Source organism: Corticium candelabrum, chromosome 4 (assembly GCF_963422355.1).
Source record: "Corticium candelabrum chromosome 4, ooCorCand1.1, whole genome shotgun sequence".
NCBI classification, from domain to species: domain Eukaryota; kingdom Metazoa; phylum Porifera; class Homoscleromorpha; order Homosclerophorida; family Plakinidae; genus Corticium; species Corticium candelabrum.
In genome coordinates, this window is record NC_085088.1 from 1,020,435 (window position 1) to 1,036,546 (window position 16,112).

The 16,112-nt window shown below is 41.3% G+C and overlaps 2 protein-coding genes and 1 long non-coding RNA gene across 3 annotated transcripts; all 3 read right to left on the bottom strand.

The window, feature by feature from the left end:
* Positions 1-2: 2 nt before the first annotated feature.
* On the bottom strand, positions 3-433 carry LOC134178190 (uncharacterized). Its single transcript, XR_009969596.1, has 3 exons — positions 405-433; positions 128-341; positions 3-57 (listed from the first exon to the last, which is right to left on the bottom strand). It is a non-coding gene; the product is annotated as an uncharacterized LOC134178190 (long non-coding RNA).
* A 164-nt stretch (positions 434-597) lies between these two features.
* Positions 598-3,938, bottom strand: LOC134177945 (reelin-like). Its single transcript, XM_062644722.1, has 14 exons — positions 3,866-3,938; positions 3,286-3,358; positions 3,099-3,216; positions 2,985-3,036; positions 2,810-2,906; positions 2,510-2,744; positions 2,284-2,453; positions 2,067-2,216; positions 1,868-2,001; positions 1,602-1,800; positions 1,333-1,542; positions 1,141-1,277; positions 813-1,044; positions 598-751 (listed from the first exon to the last, which is right to left on the bottom strand). The coding sequence occupies exons 1-14, from the start codon at positions 3,936-3,938 to the stop codon at positions 598-600; spliced, it is 2,034 nt and encodes a 677-aa protein (XP_062500706.1).
* A 1,654-nt stretch (positions 3,939-5,592) lies between these two features.
* Positions 5,593-15,371, bottom strand: LOC134178188 (reelin-like). The gene is made up of 28 exons (XM_062645006.1): positions 15,272-15,371; positions 14,910-14,982; positions 14,719-14,833; positions 14,614-14,665; positions 14,406-14,505; positions 14,075-14,309; positions 13,817-13,980; positions 13,579-13,728; positions 13,306-13,439; positions 13,056-13,251; positions 12,818-12,970; positions 12,611-12,747; positions 11,923-12,133; positions 11,704-11,856; positions 11,351-11,484; positions 11,075-11,285; positions 10,862-11,014; positions 10,450-10,595; positions 10,179-10,383; positions 9,947-10,108; positions 9,760-9,890; positions 9,492-9,696; positions 9,282-9,434; positions 9,078-9,214; positions 8,711-9,015; positions 8,502-8,652; positions 7,725-7,964; positions 5,593-7,656 (listed from the first exon to the last, which is right to left on the bottom strand). The coding sequence occupies exons 1-28, from the start codon at positions 15,351-15,353 to the stop codon at positions 6,023-6,025; spliced, it is 5,922 nt and encodes a 1,973-aa protein (XP_062500990.1). The 5' UTR covers positions 15,354-15,371; the 3' UTR covers positions 5,593-6,022.
* Between the last annotated feature and the right edge of the window lie 741 nt (positions 15,372-16,112).

Sequence of the window (16,112 nt, forward strand, 5' to 3'; positions counted from 1 at the left end):
CTTCCACAGTCCGGAGTTTTGATGGAACCCGATGAAATAGCTTGCCAATTTGACCCTCTAATAACAAAAATAGTAAAGTAAGCAATACGCTAATGTAAAAGTAGAAAACGCGCAGAAGACGTCATACGGAATTGATGGCACCGGGAAAAAATCTTCTGAAAAGATTGTTGACGTTGGCGGTGGCGACGGGACGTTCACGTAGCCAGTAATAGAAACATGGTCGAGTGCCCATTCGTCGTATGATGAGCCACTATTACTAAGTTGTCTCCATCTTAGAGTGGTTTTAGAAGTCTTCGCTCCCGACGGAATCGTTATTGTAACTGTACTAGCAGACTCGTAACCTGAACGGAACATACAGTTTGTGCAGTGGTGCAATAGCTATTACGTATACGGCTCGATCATACCATTGTACGCCAACAACTTCAGCTGCGTGTAAGTGCTGGTACCCGACGTGCTGTATTCCACTGTTACATCTTCCGTTGAATCTGCTTGCTCGCACGTACTGCTGATGCTGGTTCCTCCGATACGCATACGAAATGACAAAGTTCTAATTAGAAATCTCAAATTAGCGAATTTTCAGAGTCGGTCACAACAAAATTACACAGAGTTGCTCAGGTCCAATGCTGCCGACTGAATATATCGAGTTCCTGACTGACTGAAAAAAGCAGCATTTGAGCTGAAACCAGGATCAATGCTGCCGCAGTCTGGTGTAGTAAACGTGCCTCCTTGAATTGCTTGCCACTTGGCACCTCTGTAATAGACATGTACATATGTAACGCATTGAGACATGAGACACTATAGTGTGGTTATACGGGACTGTAGGTGTCGTGTCAAAATTCTCAAGAAATATTGTTGCAAGAGTTGGAGTAGTTGGTACTGCAGTTGGAGTTGTTCCGACATCTGTTCGTAGTATTTGAATGTCGTCGATTGCCCATTCGTCCAAGTTCGAGCCACTGTTTGTTAACTGACGCCATCTCAAAGTCGTTGCAGCTTTTTGAGCCGCAGCAGGAAGATTAATGGTCACGTTAGTTGCTGTTAGATAACCTAAAATAACAATTAAAATGAAACGGAATTTGCATAACAGCACCAGTAGTTTTATAACTTACTGCTATAATGTGTGACTAAACAAGTATGTCTTACCGTCGTAAGCCAACAGTCGTAATCTTGTAAACGCTGTACTTCCGGATTGGTATTCAACAACAACATCCTCGTTTGAATCGGCAGTCTCGCAAGTGCTACCGGTAGAACCGCCGATACGAACACGAAACGACAGAGTCCTAGATGACAAAGATCGGTAAGAGTCTCGAAAGCTTTAACAGATAGAGAACTGACAGGGCATCGATGAGATTCAACGGTTGCGTTTGAATGCTACGAGTTCCCGAATTTTGGAAGAAAGCTGCTCGAGTACTGGTGCCAGAAAGACCGATGCTACCACAGTCCGGGGTGGCAAATGTACCTCCAGAAATTGAAGCCCACTTTGAACCACTAAAATCGAGATATATGATGACTAAAGCCTCATTACCAGCTAACAAAATGTGATTACTGTAGCAATTACTGATACAATATAAGTGTACTCATTACGTTTGCTACTCTATGCTTACCCAATAGTTGGTGTTGTATCGAAATTCTCACTAAAGATGACTCTACTTATGAAAACGAGATTTGCTACAAGAATGTGATCGATGGCCCACTCGTCAAACCCACTGCCGCTGTTCGAGAGTTGTCGCCAGCGAAGTGTAGTGGCTTTCGTCTGAGCTGAGGTGGGGAGGTTGACGTTAACTGTTTTAGCCGTGCGGTAATCTAAATAACAAATGAGTGTCCTTTATTCGACTGTAGCTACTACACTCGAATGCACTTGTAGTGATACCACTATAAACAAGCGTTCGCAGTAGCACGAACGTCGAGCTTCCTTGTACTTGATACTCGACTACAACGTCTTCTCCATTGTCGGCATTTTCACATCCAGATAATCCTCCGATTCGAACGTTGAAAGACAGAGATCTACTCGAAATTAGATATTAGATACACTAAACTTTAGAGAACATTTGCTGCAAACATCGACTGACTTGGCCAGTGTTAGGTCGAGCTTCTGTGTTTGTATAAATCTGTTGCCCGAGTCGTTAAAGTATGCTGCGTACCCTACGCCGGTCGAATCGATAGCTCCACACTCGGGGATAGATATTCTTCCGCCACTAATGTCAGCCCACTTAGTGCCCCTGTGGTTTATAACACGTGACTACAATTTAAGATCAGTCGGCTGTGTAATATGTAGACAACACGTACGGTATAGCAGGAATCGGCTCGAAATCTTCTTTAAATGCGACACCTGTGGGTGTACCTGGAGCATTTCCGGTGTGTGGAATGAAGAGGGGGATCGAAGTCACATAATGACCGACCGATGACGACGCCTGTCCAGAGAAGACCAAGGCATTGCCGGACGATGAACAATAGGGCTAATACAAAACGCATGAGCGAGTCGACCGAACAAAGAAATAGATTGATTAGTTACTTTAACATCATCAGAAGACTGACTCAACAGATGACACGCCGTTAGATTATCAAAATTTTCATCGATTTCTTGTGGTCCTTGCCCCAAAACAGCAAAATTGTCGATTGACCACGCTTGACTGCCTTGACCACCAAACGACGAGTTCTGCTCGACACGCAAATAGACGCTAGCAGACAGTTTCATTGCTAGTGTGACCGAGACGACAACGTGCACTCCGGGCCCATTCTTCCTCACTCTAAACATAAAAAACACAAACTGCAAGACTAAAATGATAATCATTAATGTGTGTGACTTCAGTACGTAAAATATCTGGCCGCCTGATACGTGTTGCCTCCGTCAGTAGAGTAAGACAAAGTAGCCGTGATTGTAGCTGTAGTAGCAGGATAGGGACAGGCCGCTGTCAAAGTACAAACGAGTGAATTCTTTTCATGGGTGTATACAGAAATCTTGGGTTAACAGTCTAACTGCTTCGTACCGGCATCAAATGTAATCGCTTCGGCGTTCTTAAGATTGAGCCGTTTGCTCGTCTAGCGTATAAGACAAGGTAAATAACAACGCACGACGTCAATGCATTGGCGAGTTGCTTTACCAGCTGCCGTGAAGTGTCCGCCGTTGCTCCAAATACCAGTACGTTGCCACTTAATATAGCATTACTACTGATGTTTGTACAAGCCTTCTGGACAAGCACACCAGACGACGACGACGACCTGAGATCAAATCCATGCAATTTCATTGTAAGTTTTATATCATTGTAAACAGATGTTACAGTACTGTACCAGAAATTTGTGTTCAGAACAGCTGATGAATCGAAGTCATCATTGAGGTACACACCATATGAAGAACAATGACCTGCAAAAATCGTTGAGATTGAAGATAATTCATTTATTGACGCGCGCACGCGCACACACACACACACACACACACACACACACACACACACACACACACCTACTAGTACTATATCGGTTCTACCGGTACTGCCTTGTACCGCACGTGATCTTATGTGCTAATTATCTGATCTCGCTTCTCGCAGAACGTCAACAAGCAGTGCAAGATCGTTGCGCGTTAGAATTCAAAGAAATTGTCAAAGCAAAATCGATTTTTGCAACACGATACTACTTACTGCTAGTGGATATTTGCGCTTCAAGATCTAAGTACTGTACGTAGAGGCCTAGGATAAAAATATTCTTGCAATGGCTGTATGAATAACATTGATAGGGTCTCCAGCCTTGCCCTAAAGACTAAAAGCCAAGTTACGACGGACCATCGCGGTGTACTAGATTGGCCGCCATCATAAACTTCATGCTCTAGGTATTTGTAACACTCTGGCTAAGCTATGTATGTGCAGTTTCTTACCTAGAGCTGCAACTCCGGTGTGAGTCGAGGCCGCCAGCAAAGCGAATGCGAGCACAAGCAACGCAGCCGTCATCGCGAAGTCGGTCGACTGCTGGCTAGAGTTCTAGGGACCACGTGAAATCGTAATTACCGTTGCACGTGAATATGACGTCAATTAATTAAGCAATGCATGTGTAAACTGAAGTCCCGGTCTAGAGTTACAAAGTAAACTCTGCTCGACTTTGCCGCCACGTCTAGCAAGATATAGATGTAGATGTTGGTTTAGGTCGAGGATTGCCCTAATGTCTTCCCAAATCATGTTGCGACTTCGTGGTGTACTGCATGTAGCAACCATGCAGGTACAGTACCGTATTTATTCTAAAAAGTCCATACCTAAACTAGAGACAACGTGGAAATTGTGGTGAAGTGTTTAGATGCTTAGGAATTGGTTAGAGGAGGGGTCACTTGTTGCTCTAGCTAAGCCATAGAGGGAATCATTATACGGGTAGGCAGAGAAGACGATTCAAGTTCAGACAGCGAAGAGATCTATGTCTGTGAAGGAAATGATGAGGATGTTGACTCTTACTAAAGTTACTTCATCACATGAGCGGTATGCTTTGAAGCCCCAGTGGTTTTCCGTAATGCTCTTAGAGGTCAAATTGAAGGCGGTCTTGACTGGAAGCAGCTAATAGTTATTATTGACAATTCATATTTAGCTAATCGTCATCGCGATTAGTGTTGAAATCAACTATCCATAGGACACCGGATAGCTGAGATCCGGAAATTTTCTTACGTTGTCTTTACTATAGAGTGCGGTAATAGGCGTTTGTAGTTCTGGATGCGTACTTTGCTAGATATACAGTCGCGTATCACTTATCCGATGTTCACTTATCCGACAGGCAAGCTTGCTAAGTGGGTGATGAGACTGATGATATGACATGATATGACAGATACGCATCCTGCATATTATATAAATTTACAATCAATCATATAATTTTTATTTCTAGATTAATAAGACATTTGGTTCGTTTAAATTCACATCTACATTCAGTATACCTAATGTGAAAAATGCCGTATAATATAAACAATAGATAAGTTCGTAACAGCTTCAGTTATCCAACATATTCACTTATCCAACAGAGTCCGGTCCCAGGGGTGGGATAAGTGACACGCGACTGTAGTCTCGTTGCACCGGTGTTCGATTGCACAATATAATTTGTACTCTAGATAATTTAAATAATATGATACAGACGTTTAATTAATAAAGTCGACTTTAATACTTAAATTTTATGTATTTGAATCCAATGCAATACACATCAGTTAGTGCATGTTACGTCTTTGCCATCGTTAGTTGCCTACTGTTGCAGTCTGCATCAGAAATTGAGTTAATTGATATACAGTCATAGTGCTAACAGTGTATATATCAACTAACGTATATACGTATGTGGCTGGCAATTAGCATGAAAACTAAGTACGAATTAATTAAATATCAACAAGTTGTTTAAAGTCAAAAGCCAATGACGTTGCTTGATCTCCAAATTAGAGAGACCAATTGCTGGGTTAACATTTTATGAAACCTTCGCTATTGTCTAAAAAACCGCATCTACACTATTGGGTAATAGTCGTCATAGACTCTCCAAGCCTCTCTATATGTACATGTAGCGACGCCACTACAAAATTCGGTCACTAATAGACCTAAAGTTCTATTTTAAAGAGACAGAGACAGGATTTTCAAAAAGCGCGTTAAATCTTGAGAGCGCAAATCGCCTACAAATGTTATGTAATTTATAGACTATGCGCTCTAAACTAAACGATTATTGTAGAGTACATTGATATTAGCACATAAACATCTAGACAAGTATATAGTAAATGTAAAATTAGCGCTTTCACGGGCATGTCTGCATGTTAAAGTTTAAAGCATTCTCGTAACGCTCAGAAAGCAGCCCATCCAGTCATACATGCAGATCTAGACATTCTACATAATAGCGACAAGAATTGAGAAAGAACGCACACGTAACGAACATCCGACTACGCAAATACTTTTAGTTAATACTGAATGTGTTCGTATGCATTTTCCTTCTTTTCATCGGTTTTTGACGGCAGTTTCTCAGCGTCAAACGGTAGACCTGAATAATACATAGGAGTGGCTATAGTGTGTGGTTCGTCATACACTTGTTCCTACACAGTTGGCGAGTCGGAGTGCGGCAACGTGTCGGCACGAAAGACGGGATTGATCCGTCCGAAATGTGGCTTTTGAGCAGCCATTGGCTGAAGAGCAGAAAGCGAACACTTCGAGCAGCTTAGACTTTCAGGAACTGTAGCCGTCGCATCAGCAAACATTGTCTGACTCTGTTCGTCATCCTCCTGAAACAATGGATTTTGCACGAGTGACGTGGAGCGAGCAGTATAGTCGAAATTAGACGACGGTGTTGCATTCGGTCGGCGTCTTCTGTAGATGACGACTATTACAGTCGCAAGAATGAGTACGGCAACGGCAAGTCCCCATGCAGCAACGGCATACGGCCAATTTGAAACACCGTCGCCTTTAGCCGTCGAGCTGCCTTCATTGCTTTTCATTCGTACGGCAGCACACGTCGCTCCACCAAAATCGTCTTTAACACACTGACAATGATATCGACCGAACGCCTCGCCCACTATGCACGTATCATCATTTTCACACGGATTTGTCTCACAAGTACAACGAACACCGGTCGGACAAGCACACAAATATCTACTGGATGATAACCGACTGCACACCGCATTCTCTTTGCATGCGTTGCCAGTGCATAGATCGTCGATACGTAAAGTGCATTGTCGTTCAGTAAAACCGGGCAAACAAAGACAAATTCCTTCCTGACAAGTGCCACCATTTTTACACGTGCCTGGTAAAAGATCGTCACACGTGCCATCATCCCGACATAATTGCGGCAAACATTCAATGTCGATTTGACAATGACGTCCTGTCTTCCCGACAGCACACTGACAAGAGTAACTACCGATCGAATCTAAGCAAGTGCCTCCATTCTTGCACGGATTTATAATGCATTCATCAATGTTTCTTTCACAAGTAGTTCCAGTAAATCCCAAAAAGCAATCGCAGTCAAACGTAAATAGAGAACTACTACATGTGGCTCCGTTAAGACATGGCTTAGAATGGCAATGGTTCGGTACAACTTCACACATTTTCCCACTAAAACCTAAAGGACATTTGCAGTTGTAGCCGCCGGTTATTTCGTTTGTGCATTGACCTTGATTGACGCACGGAGAAGTGGCACATGGTAGTTTACTAACATCCGTTTCAATAGCGACGTCGTCGATAGCCCACACGTCCAAGTTAGAACCGCTGGCAATCGGTTGATACCAACGAACACGAGTCGATGCCGTCTTGGCATCGCTCGGAATAGAAAGATTGTAAGATTTCAAAGAAGGCGATATGTTGAATTGAATGGTTTGTAGTAACGTCCAAGTCATCCCTCCATTAGTGGAATATTGTACAAAAACGTTTTCAGTATTGTCAGACGGACGAGGACATTTGGATTTGCTCGATCCCATTCGAATCGTAAACGCCACATTCGTACCGTCCGTAAGATCCAAATCGATGGTTTCTAGAAGACGAGATCTGCCCACATCGAACGTCAGACTATTTCCCGACGTTACGGTACCGCACACCGTGCCGATGGTACCGCCTCCAACCCATCCCCATTTCATACTAGACAAACTCTTACCAAAGTCTTCTTTCAAAAATCGAGGTAATGTCTTTGATACTTTGCTACACGATGGACCGCTATAACCAGGGTCACACTGGCACACTCCTGCAAGCACAATAGAGACTAAATTCTACTGTACAACACAACACGTATACTAGACGTTCTTCACTCACCACACACACAATATCCCCATTTCTTGTCTTTATCGTAGTTCGAAGTCGTCGAACACCACAATTCGTCGTCGATGCCTTCGCGCCCATCACGAGTGCATCCCTTGTATGTTTTGCTGTCGTAAGTGTAAGAAGAAGCGCACGGTTGACCGTCACTGTTACCTCCACACACCAGACCTTCGTATTGACCGGTCGCATTGTGACATCGACCGTGACCACTGCAGAACGCAGGGCACTGAACGCCTAACATAACAAACAGACACTACTGCATTTGCTACATAAAGGTTAAATTTACTGTTTTTCATTGTTGTAGATATTGCAAGATGAAATTAGTGCTATACATTAAACGTGTAATCTCCTGGCAGTGGCAAGAAAAAGTGGCACTGAAAATGTTGACATTTATAGTGGTTGTTATTTAATTAAGACTATCAGTGTACCAATTAACTATTTTTGTCAGAGATTGCTTGCATTAATGCAATTAAGCGTGTAATATCCGCAAACCATATTGTCGTCGGTTGAACATGTCTAATATGACATACTGGATATTGAAAACTATCTACAATGCATTGCCAAGAGTGCCCAGATTTTAAAAATTTGTTTTTGTCGAAAGAAGTTAAGTCAGACGAATTTGATGTCTACAAAATTGTTTTTCTTGCCACTACTTGGCTGAACAACCGCGCTAATTAACAACATTCAACTCATATCACACAGTACAGCAAACTATATGTTGAACAACAATACAGAAAAAATTATTTGCTTAAGGTCTCGTTCTATGCTCACCAAAATAGACGTTGTCTATTGCCCAATCACTTTTGTCTGTTTCCGTTTGTCTCCATCTGATCTGAGTGTTAGTAGAAACTGCAACAAGAGGCAAGAGTACGGTAAGGCGTCTCCAATGTTTGAATAGCACGGCAGAATATTGACTGTTCAGCTAACACGATCGCACCGCTTACATTGCCACGATATTTCACACAAATGTTGTTACTTACCAACGCATGACTGCAGTGAGAACTCGACGGTAGACAGTCAGGTTGAACGAGTGCGTACGTTTGACCAAAATCAGTAGAATATTCGAGTCTCACGTCGTAACTAGAAGACTCTTGTACGCTAAAAGACAAGTCGAAGTTGACGACGTGGCGACGATCATAAACTGATTCTTGAATTCGTATGTGATCTAGAGCCCATACATCTAGATCAGTTCCATCGTGAGACAGTTGGCGCCATCTCAACGACGTCGAGCTCGTTCTCGATGGTAAAGGAAGAATGACAGTGACTGTCGTTGATGTTTTGTAAGCTAATACGTTAAACATGTTATTCACACAACATTATCTAACAACTTGTGTGTTAGTTACTTACAATTGTAAGGAAGAGTAATAATAGATACAAAAGCTGCACTTCCTTTAGCTTTATATTCTACGATAACATCTTCTCCTAAGTCTGCATTCTCACAAAGAGCTTCTGCTCCACCGATTTGCACAATAAACGACAACGTTCTGTAAAACAATGTCACCATTGCAGAGTTGCTGTTACATCTATGACACATGTTTGGTTGCTGCTCACTGAGCTGTACGGAGATCTAAATCTTGTGTTTCAATAGAGCGACTGCCGATACCGCTAAAAACGGCTGCTTGTAAACTGTAGCCAGGTAGGTCTATTTCATCACAGTCAGGCTGCTTAACAGTACCGCCAGAGAAAGCTTTCCATTTGTTTCCTCTACAATAAGCAACAAACGCTACATTCAATACACGACAAACAGAAATGTCATCTTACGGAAAAGTTGGAATAGGATAAAAGTCTTCTGCAAAAAGAGAAGGAAAAGGACTGATCGGTTGCGTTCCGCTAATGCGAATATGGTCGATCGCCCATTCATCATAACTTTTACCATTGTGCTTCAATTGTCTCCATCTGAGAACAGTAGAGGCTGTTTTAGAAGCGTCTGACAAAATGACAGTAATAGTTTGTGGAAGCGTATAACCTGTAAGTTTAGATGTACTACAGAAATTACAAACACCGCAAAAACCGATAAAAGGAAACTGACCGGTAGCAGAGTGTGAAGCCAATAGAATAAACGTCGAAGAGCCAGAAACGCGATATTCCAATACTACATCTTCTCCAGTCTCTGCTACGTCACAGCTTCCACCACCAATTCGAAGACGAAACGACACCGTGCTGTCAAACAAACGAGTTGAAAGAGTAAAAGGTATCACTAATATGTAACTCTGTACGTGGCCGCAGTGAGATCCAATTCAACAGTTTCAATGTACCGACTATCAAGGTCAGAGCCTCCACTAAAGAACGCCGCTTGCGCGCTGTACCCCACCTTATCAATGCTGCCACAGTCGGGAACTTGGATGGTACCGTGAGATAAAAACTGCCACTTAGTCCCACTAAGATATACATACAAAACATTTTACAACTAAACATCGCACATCAAGCGAGGGTCAGCATGATGCATACGGAAATTGCGGAAAATGATCAAAGTCTTCAAAGAAGATAACTACAAACTTGTCTTGCGGTCTTTTGCCTGAAACTGTCACGTGGTCGAGAGCCCATTCATCAAAGCCTGTTCCACTGTGAGACACCTGTCTCCACCTCAATGATGTTCCAGTTGTAATGGCAGCTGCGGGTAAAGAAATCGTGACAGTTGTCGGAGTCCGGTACGCTATAGTAGTCCAAAATAGCAAGTAAAAGGTATTACCATTGCAACAGTTGTAGTCAGCAATCTTACTGTCGTATCCCAAAGTTAACAGAAAATCAAACAACGCGCTTCCTTGAGGTTGATATTCCACAATAACATCTTCTCCATAATCGGCTGTCTCGCATGCACTACCACTGCTGCTTGTTGATCCAATTTGAACACGAAACGAAAGTGATCTATATATAATATAATATAATATAATATAATATAATATAATATAATATAATATAATATAATATAATATATATATATATATATATATATATATATATATATATATATAACACAAATAACACATATCCGCCCATTATTATATTATAATATAATATAATATAATATAATATAGTACAATATAATATAATACAATATAATACAACACATTATTCAGCTACGTCTGAAACAAACTGTACTACAGATTGCAAATTCGTTGGGTGCCACTCACGTTGCATACGTCATGTCTAGAAATTGCGTTTGAATGTATCTGTTGCTAGATCCACTAAAGTACGCAGCCTGACTGCTGAAGCCAGTGACGTCAACGTTGCCACAGTCAGGAGTCTGAAAAGATCCACCACTAATTGCAAGCCACTGTGTGCCGCTAAAACAGAAAAGACGAAATGAAAAACCGCAAAAAGTTACATATAAATGTACGTTATACGGGATAGTGGGAGCACTGTCAAAATTGTCGTTGAACACCACGACGTTTCCTGTACTAGTGTGTGGTGCAACAGACATCAGTTGAACGTGATCGATGGCCCATTCGTCATAAGTAGAGCCACTATGACTGAGTTGCTTCCACCTTAAAGTTGTCGAATACGTTTTGGCAAGAATAGGCAAGGTAATAATGACCGTTTGAGCGGTTAGATAATCTACAGACACATTACTATCTAAATACTTTACATACATTTGACAGACAATGATTGAATGATATTACCAGAGTGCGAAAGAAGCTTCAGTTGCAAGTATGATGCATATGTTGCTGTTTTGTATTCTAAGACTACATCCTCACCACTGTCTGCGGTCTCACATGCGCCTCCGCCGCCAATTTGAATACGAAATGACAGAGTGCTATAAACACAATGCGATAGAATACAATATACGCAACACAATACAATATAATATAATACAATACTGTCTACAGTATAGTACAGCAAAGTAGATCACAGCATGGTAACAGTACAACGGACAACAAAACAGCGTATTCCTCAAAGCAACAAAACATGCACAAGTCACGATCATATACGGTGCTATGTAAAACAGTTGAGCCAAAAAACATTCTGCGTTTACCTGGCCGTAATAAGATTCAGAGCAACAGTTTCTATATATCTCGTGGCAACGCCAGAAAAAAAGGCAGCTTCACTACTAAAATCAGACAAGTATATACTTCCACAATCAGGAGTTGTAATACTGCCACCACTGATAGAATTCCACACTGCACCTCTAACAAATAAAAATATATAAATATCCCTAAGTTGCGCTACACAGTCAGTTGTTGGTAAATCTTACGGTATCGAAGGAACAGGAGAGAAATCTTCGTTTATGATGTAATAAGGTGTTGTTGCAACGTTGAATGCTTGCCCTATAATAACGATGTCGTCAATCGCCCATTCATCCGTAGCATATCCACTGTGAGATTCCTGCCTCCAACGCAACGTAACGTCCGAAGTACGTAAACCAACCGGTACCGTAACTTTGACGAGAGTTGCAGTCTGATAACCTTTAGAGATACGTATACTCAGCAATTCGTTGGATACATTACAATAGAGACAAGCAGTGGCGTAGGAAGATTTACAAGCAAGGATGCGCTTGGACGCCGCCGTGAGTAAAAACAAAATTTATCAGAATGTCATAGCTTTTTCCTTTGTCTCTGGAGTGCTCAAGGTATGTAAAAGTGTGACGTAGCTATACCAATAATAGACCAATACGAATATGTATCTGCGTTCCAGATCTCGGCGCAAAAAAATTAGCTATAGCTTCGCTTGTCCGGGCTTCATACAGATTTGCACAATAGCTGTATACTGCTTGTGCTAGACAACATGCTCTACTGAACGAAAAGGGCTTAAATATAGATTGCCCAGCCCTTTGATTCCTACGCCAGTGCTTAAATATATGCATACACGAATTGTATACATAAATGTGAACAAGCCGTTACGTAATACATAAATAATAAAACAAATAAATTTAGTTAGTTTACTGTTATATGCCAAGTTTGTAATCTCCGTGTAAGGCATGACGTTAGTCTTGTACTCAAATATCACGTCTTCTCCATTGTCCGGTTGCTCGCAGCCGCTGGGATTCGTCCCACCCAATCGAATCCGAAAAGATATTGTGCTGATGTAATACGGTACAACAGTAATATACAACGCAAGAAACGTAAAACTGATTTGTGAATAAATATTACGATGCACTGCTGAGATCCAGCGGTTGTGTTGTGATAGAGCGTGTCCCGCTTTTACTAAAGAATGCAGCTCGACTGCTTGATCCGGGAGTGCTAATACTACCACAATCAGGGGTAATAAATGAGCCTCCCAGAATACTCTGCCATTTGACGTTTCTATAACCAAATATACAGCTTTTACACATTACCATCACATGCACACGTTTTAATTAATTAATGATGTAATTTTGTCAACACATACGGAGTAGACGAGACACTGTCAAAGTTTTCACCAAAGATCATTTTTGACAAGTCGGTATCAGATATTTTTACTGCATCGAGGACCCATTCGTCGTAGTTGATGCTGCTGTGCGATAGCTGGCGCCACCTTATAACTGTTGCCGCCGTCATAGCCGCTAGAGGAAGACTGATGACAACAAGTTTAGCCGTCGGGTATCCTGTACGTAGCGCATTCATATTGCAAGTTGTAAAATACAAACAAGTAGCATTACCGTCGTAAGCCAGTGTTTTGAAGGTAGTGAACGACGACGATCCTAGTGGTTGATATTCTACCACAACGTCTTCGCCACTATCTGCATTTTCACAGCCACTTCCTCCTCCAATTCGAATGTTGAATGACAGCGATCTATATATAGAAATGACAGATTCATACAAAACTATTATGCGGAGAAACTATAAGCACTTTACTGTCACTTATGAACAGTAGACACTCTAAGAATGCTCTAACAAACTGTCACAAAAAAATACGTAAAATACGAGCTTACCGAGCCCTGATCAAATTCAGGCGTGCCGTCTGAATAGCGCGAGTTTCGGATTGAAAAAAATATACAGCATTACCCGCTTTTCTTGCATCAATACTCCCGCAGTCAGGAATAACAACCATTCCACCAGTTAAACTTTCCCATTTGTTGCCACTACAAAGACATATAATTGATATAGACTAACTATATAATACACTGTATATCACTCTCGCTAGTATATACATATTGGCTCGTAACTTACGGTATTACAGGCATTACATCAAAGTTTTCCTCAAATAGCAGACTTGTAGATACGATCAGAGGACTGACGTGAGGAATGGATATAGGAACAGTAATGGCATAATGGCCAGTCGAAAACGTTGCGTTTCCAAGAAACACTAACGCGTTGCCGCTTGAATTAGACGACTGCAACAGCGAAAATGCAAAAAGAGTAAATGTACAGAGTAAAGTGCATGACACAATATTCATGCAGACACAATATTGATTTATTACTACCAACCGTGACGTTTGCTGTGTGTGTAAGCCAATTGCATGATTGAATGGGATCAAAATCGTCATTGATCGGTTCCGGCCCTCTACCCAACACAACGAAGTTATCGACTGCCCAGGCTTGATTGTGTTTACCGCTGAAAGATGACTTCTGTTCAATTCGCAACTTAAAGTTTGACGTAATTGTTCTCATAGCAGGCGTCACGTTGAACAGAACGCGAACTCCTCCATCACCTTTACTCACGCTGTTAAAACACAAAGAGCCGATAAATTCTGTCTATGTGTAAAGCAAATCCATCAGTAAAAAACTAAATGATAAATTGTTGCATGCATTAGCATACGAGAATGATTGCAGTATTTCCCAAGTTGTTCCGTTGCTATCAGTAGTACATTGTAAATCAAAAATGATTGTAGATGTAGTAGAAGACCATGGACACGCAACTATATAAACACACATTAATCATTTATTTAACAAATACCATAAACTTGTACAAAGCATGACAGAAATGACACGTAGACTAATAATATTATGTTATGTCGTACACTTACCCGCATCAAATTGAATAACGCGAGCTCTGCCCAGGTTAAGAAATGCGGTTGTCTAAAAATAGTAAATCCCAGTGTATCCTCACTAAATTCAACTTAAAGTTTTACCATATAGCGAACAGAGCCTTGTTTCCCTCCAAATACCGCGACGTTGTTCGAAATTAAGGTGTTGCTAGCATTTGTCGTACAAGCTTTCTCTACTGTCACGCCCACATTACTGGACCTAAGTAGAAAGGCAAAGTTAGTTACTGTGTGCACCACAAAGACAACGCAACAAGCAATTATTAGTAATTTATTACCACAGCGTTGAGCTGAAATTAGCAGAATGATCGAAATTGTCGTTGAAGACGATGCCAAGCGAGTCGCATTGACCTATAATACATATATTCTTTCACCTGTCATTACAGCTGTACTGCAGAGATGGAAGTACCGAGCGAAATACCGCTCGTACAGTGTACACGCTTGTCATGCTCGTTATTTTCGCCAAATGCTCGTAGCATGACCACTCTAGAGTCGCCAACAAAGTGAAGGAAACAGCTGTAAAATAATTTAGAGCGTATAGATCTGTAGATCTCATCCATGCTTCATGTGTAGAGTAGATGCAGTCACACGTAATAAATTAGAGTCCTAGGTAAATACAGATGAAGTCGCAGCTATTTACCTAATGATACCACAGGATGGGCAACGAACATGACCACCAGCAGCCCGACGCAACAACCAATAATGAATTTCGTTCCTACCATCGGACCACTGTGACCACACTGCACCACGCTTGGCTGGGGGCCCCGTTGGCACCGACTTAGCAGGTCACGTGAGCTGTACAGTGCCCTCCCCACATACTGGCCAGCGAGAGCATAAACAACAGATTATAATCAAAGGTGTAGCTAACATTAGCGAATCACTTATTAACTAATTACCGCATAACTATACTTGAATTATCTATGTGTAATGCTATAAATTAGATAAACTTAGATTAGCTACAACAAGTTAGCCACACAGTACAGTCAATCTAGACTATATACATAAGATGAAATAAATAAATTAGACTAGTAATAAATAGCATTTTGCGTATAATTATTATCAACACTTGATCGAAACAGTGAAGTCTTTTAACCTAACCTTAATTAATTAAATTTAGTTTGATTATCAGTGAAGCCTTTTGACCTAACCTCTCTAGTTTGCCAATGTATAAAGTCCTTGATCTTCTTATAACTCAACTTTCTTTGCACTCGATTGGTTGGGTCAGCTTTAATTAAAGGCTTTCCTCTGCACCTTTTAGTGGCTCGTCTGCTTACAGCTGTTGGTTGCATTGTAATCATAGTGTTGCGTTTGTTACTCTGTTCTTACTCCTTACCCCTTTCCAAATTTTTTGCAGTGCAGACAATAGCAAATTAAGGCTTCCTGTGATCATGACTTCTCCTTTTGCCATCAGAACCCTTCACCATTTGTATTGACTGCAAAATGCTTTTGCAGCTGTAGCAATAGGATGTCTTAGAAATAGG